Below are 5,433 nucleotides of genomic sequence, written 5' to 3' on the forward strand. Positions count from 1 at the left end.
ATTTGAAGTTTATTTTTTGTATTTTGAAATGAAGCTGCATTTGTATCCTGAATCTTGACTCTTCTGTCCTTCATGTAAAGACATCATGGTTGGTGTTGTATACTGATGTGTTTTCTTTAGTACCGGAACACAAACCAGTACTGAAATATCACAATGCAGAAACGCTTCATCAACTTCATTACTAAATAAGTCCATGCCAGAAAGCATAGAGACTCTGTCAAGAGGTGCTCTCAGGGATCATTTTTACACATCACTTTCATATCTGTTTTAGTCGGGACCCATTTCTCTGTTTGCTACCACTGATCTCTCACTTTGTACAGCTGAAATCTTCTGGGTTTTTTATCTGTTCTGATGCTCAAACTGAAGAAAATGATTCACCTGATTGTCTTCAATCTGACTCTGTTGTATCTATTTGGTAAGTTTTACATTTGTACATCCCTGCTGAAAAAACTGCTTAAATGAACCTATGCTGGTTAGCTAGTTGACCAGCATGGTTTTAGCAGGTCATCTTCCAGCCTGACCAGCTAAGAGCAGGCTGGAAATGGCTGAAACCAGCCTAAAATTGCCAAAACCCCTCTAAAACCACGCTGGCTGACCAACTAAAACCAGAAAACCAGCTTAGGCTGGTTTAAACCGTTATTTCACTAATGGTGTTGAATCAGTGAAGTCGTTTACAATGTCACCGTCAGTTGTACATAAGTTCAATTTTTATAAGGATTTTACCAAATTATCACTCAGTTTGTTCTCCAGGTGTGTCTCATGCTGTAACAGTGAAGCCAGTGATGGTTGGAGAATCAGTCACTCTAGAAATACAGGGGAACGGGGACATCGAGTGGAAGTTTAAACCCCACAACATACTTATTGCTCACATCAACAGGGATGAAATCACATTGCTTGATGACATTCTTGATGGGGGTTTCAAAGGCAGACTGACCCTGGATCAGACTGGATCTCTGACCATCAACAACACCAGAATAACAGACTCTGGAGATTATAAAGCAATCAACACCAGCACAGAAATGCTACTCCACACATTCCGGCTGACTGTCCATGGTGAGAACACCCTGTCTAAAATATTTACATTTATATATGGGTGGTTGTAATTTGGCAAATTCATTTATGCACTTTTGTTTGGAATCTTAAACCGTTCATTCAAACATGTTGGTTTGCTAATATTTGCAGGATGAAGTATTATAAGTCTACATGACTCAAACTCATTCAGGGCATGTTTGCACAGCAAAGATGATGATGTGCTCACAAAAGGCCACATGAATATTACTTGACAATTTTTACAAATGTTTTTTTTTTTTTTTTTAGTTTACACAACAACAATAGTGTAGTTTTCAATGTGAAGTTTGGATATGTTTACACCACAATGATTTCAGCTAATATATTAAAGTGATTTACACAATGCCCATCAGTGTCACTTTTGAGCAAGCTGATGATTGAGAATATTGCACAACTGTCAACAAATAAAGACGTTCAACTTGTAGTGGTACAGCGGGGATACTCTGTGCTATAGCAAACAACTTAAAAAATGCTGCAGTGCAAAAATGTTCACAGCTGAGTGTTTTAGAGCAGCGCTCACAGTAAACACACACTCTAATACAAATTCCTTTGTTGCCTTGATAAAGCTAGTGTAACGTATGGCAATACAAATGATGAGCACATATTTTGGTTTTTGGGACTCCTTTTTTATAATTACTCAGTTGCATAATGTCTTCTGCACACATAATACAACTTCATTTGACCATTTTTGTGAGTCTGCATGAACAGAGATCGTTTTGACAGTGTTGTATGTGATGTTTGTGCAGAGAACCACTTGACAAATTCTCAGTGTTTAACTAACGTCATGAAACATTAACTAAAATTGTTATGATTTAATAGGTTTTTCATTCTTTTATAACCTGTTTTAAAACATTTTATTTCTTCTTTATCTAATCATTTTTATTATTTGTAATTATTTTCTTATATTTGTCTCTTTTATTCCTGTTTATGTAAAGCACTTTGAATTGCAACTGTGTGTGAAATGTGCTATATAAATAAACCTGCCTTGCCTATTTGAAGACAACTGTCTGTTCCAACAATCGCTGGACGATTTGTTTCCACGGATTTAAAGAGTTGATTGTTTTGAAGCCCCTTTTAAATGAATCTTCAATTCTGTTTGAGCTAATTTGCTACACCTTAATCACGGTATTGTCTTATTCTGTGATTGGAAAATAATTTGATTACTGATGTCCATGTAAACAAAGTCAATGAAGTTTATTATTATTAAGTCAGATGGGATACTTTAGTGAAATCTAATTTATTCTGTAATATTTTCTAGCTCCTCTTCCTACTCCTGTCATTTCCACCTTAACTCAACACCCAGCTGCATCTCCAGTGTCCAGATGTGTGCTGCTGTGTTCAGTGGTGAATGTGAGTGCTGTGAGTCTCTCCTGGTACAAAGGAAACCGTTTATTATCCAACACCAGTGTGTCTGATCTCAGCATTACCCTTTTTCTACCTCTGGTGGTGGAATATCAGGATAAAAACACCTACAGCTGTGTGGTGAAGAATCCCATCAGAAACCACACCACGCATCTGGACACACCCTGTAACACACACTCAGGTATGGTAGTGAGGATACTAACAATTATAAGTCAATTACACAATAAATAAATAATACAAACATTTTGACATTGCTAACAGTTGAACACTTCATTCCTCAGAAAATGGCCTCTTTCCTAAACATGTGATCCTATTGGTTTTCTCTGCTGTGGTGGGCGTGGCCATGGTCACGGCCGTGGTGACTGTTCTGGTTTATAAGTTCATATCCAGACGTCTTCAAAAGAAGAAGCGTGCGCAGGAAGAAGCAAAAAACGCCTATTCATCTCTAGTTTTTTGCAAAAAATAGAAGATAATAAAATCTCAATCAGCAGCCTTGTTCAGTGCACTGACCAGGGCGTCAGCCATATTAAGTGCCGTCTCAATCTCAAAATTTTTCTAGTGCGCTGAAACGTTTGCATCCAGATAAATCCCACAATGCACTGTGAAAATCAGGGCACATCATTATGCAACATTACGCACCCTTAATGGAATTTTGGAAGCCAAAATGATCAAATATAATGACAAATAAGATGTTTTTCTAAAAAGGGTCAATTTTTTTATTTTCAATATGAACAAACAAAGCTAGATAGGTTAGAAAAAATCTAGCAAACAGTGATAATGGATTAATTGTTTTAAAAACGTATTATTTAATATATGAACATTAGTTTTGCTGTTATTTAAAAACAGTTTTGATGAGATACAATGAGGATGTGTCCCAATGTGTAGTGAACCAGCTCATCAGTGCCCGAATTCATGCACAAGACCTACTGATCAATGATCTCGGGTGCTGACTGAGATGCATGCAAAGTTTACGTTTCATTGCTGGTCAAAACTCAAAACATTTGAAGTGTGTGCATCCACTTTTTCTGATATGATTATATCTCTAGGACAGAATAAGATGTCTTGACCAAACTCACAATGTGTCCTCAAACTGTGCTCAAATTATGAAATGCTGAATTTGGCCATATGGTAGCTCTATAACATCATAAAATCAGATTCTTTAGATTGCATTTATAGGAAACATATTGTCTAAGAGCATTGCTTTATCTTGAAAACATTGTCACCATTGCGCAATAACATTTCAGCAGCTATTTAAGAAGGGTAATGAAGGCAGATTGGAACAAAAATTGGTGTGTTTGACCAACGCAATCTCACGGCAATTCGAAACTTTTTGATTTAGTGGCTAATTCGTATGATCTAATTCGTTGAATTTAGTAGGTTTTGCTCATCATCCAATGATGGTTGGGTTTAGGGGCAGGGTTGGGTGCCACGCCTTCTTTTTTAAAATCGTACATTTTCAAATGACTGAACTCAAACAATACTTGTTTTCTCGTGAGATCAGGCTGGTTTGACTCATGGTCTGTGAGAAATTTGAGAGAACCAAATTTAACTTAAAAACCAATATTGTCAAACTATTCATTAAATATTCACCATATTAGAAAACTTCTTGTGTGAACTTTTTCTAGAGCGGTGGGTGCCTCAACCTTAATTACACATCTGAACCTGCTAATCAAGCTATCACACTGGACTTTTCTCCCCATAGACTTTCATCTATCCGCACATGAATTTGTTAGACTGGAAAAGCAAGCTCATGTGACAAGTTTCGCAGTTCGCACTTTGGTTACCTTTTTAGCAAAGCGCCACAGATTGTTCAGAAGCACATGAAGCTGTATCTCATGTATCCATGTTTCGTCACCACTTAATTCAATAATATCATCATATTTAAACCAAACTTGTGAGTTTATGACAACCATTTCTTGTCATAAACCTAGTCTGGCAGTTAAAATATGCGTTTTGTTCATATTATCAAAACAGTCTCAAAATTCTTGAACCCCAGTAATTGCTGTTTGCAGAATTTGTTTTACACAACTTTAAACAGACGTGTCAATGTATGTTATGTGGGTTTTCTTCTCCTTTGTTTACTTTCCTAATTGTCTATTTTATATATGTTTGGTGATGTTTTTGTGTAAACTGATTCTTAATGTCTGTTTAAAAAAATAAACTACCACTTTCAAATGTTTTTTAAAAGCTTATAGGAGCCTGATATAAATAATTCATTGTCTTAATCACAGTAAGAGCACATGCAACTGTAAGAAATTAGTCTGCCTTGACCCAACTTCTATTTCACAAGTGTATTCTATGCTGATTTCTTAACAAAAAGCTTAATTATCACACATGAAGTATTTAAGTATTTAAATATTGCTGTTGAAGTGATAATTCACTTCTTTTATCATGGGAGCAGCAGAGAGCCATCACGAACCATCTGCTTTCTATAACAGTTGGTCTTTCCACTTAAATGTCTACCAAAGATCTGGAAACGGAAGAGCATCACTTTTATTGTTATTTTTGATTTACATTCAAAGCGAAACCTTAACATGGTAAGGGGGAAGAAACAGTATAAAATGTTTGAATGGAGGATAATCTGGATTCATTTCATCTCCGCTGAATCTGAAGTGCTGTCTCCACTTTGTTACTACTACTCTGGAATAAAACTTACTTTTTTTCTTCAAGACGTCCTTATCATTTTTTCTTACACAACTATTACTATCAATAATCATTATACATCTCTCTCTTTTGCTGTGAAGGTGCCCAAGATATATTTTATGTAATCACATAGGCATTCAATTATTTGTTACATTATTAAATAAACTTGCTTTCATTTTAATTCTTGTGCCTCATTCTTTACTTCGTGGGAAAAACATTAGATTTGAAAACACAATAATTCATCTCTGCTTTAGGTTAAATCTTTAGTAGACTTGTAATTTTACGTCTTTTTTTTTCCAAGTCATAGTTTTACAAGTGTCCATGTGTTAACTGAGAATAAAAGATGCACAGTAATATATA

At 35.7% G+C, this 5,433-nt stretch overlaps 1 protein-coding gene across 1 annotated transcript; it reads left to right on the forward strand.

Annotated features, from left to right (window-relative positions):
- Positions 1–347: 347 nt before the first annotated feature.
- Positions 348–5,252, forward strand: LOC141380170 (uncharacterized). Its single transcript, XM_073937282.1, has 4 exons — positions 348–415; positions 751–1,053; positions 2,327–2,611; positions 2,712–5,252. Exons 1-4 carry the CDS (start codon positions 352–354, stop codon positions 2,894–2,896), a joined length of 837 nt encoding a protein of 278 aa, XP_073793383.1. The 5' UTR covers positions 348–351; the 3' UTR covers positions 2,897–5,252.
- The last annotated feature ends 181 nt before the right edge of the window (positions 5,253–5,433 follow it).

This window comes from Danio rerio, chromosome 22, assembly GCF_049306965.1.
Source record: "Danio rerio strain Tuebingen ecotype United States chromosome 22, GRCz12tu, whole genome shotgun sequence".
In the NCBI taxonomy this organism is placed as follows: Eukaryota; Metazoa; Chordata; class Actinopteri; order Cypriniformes; family Danionidae; genus Danio; species Danio rerio.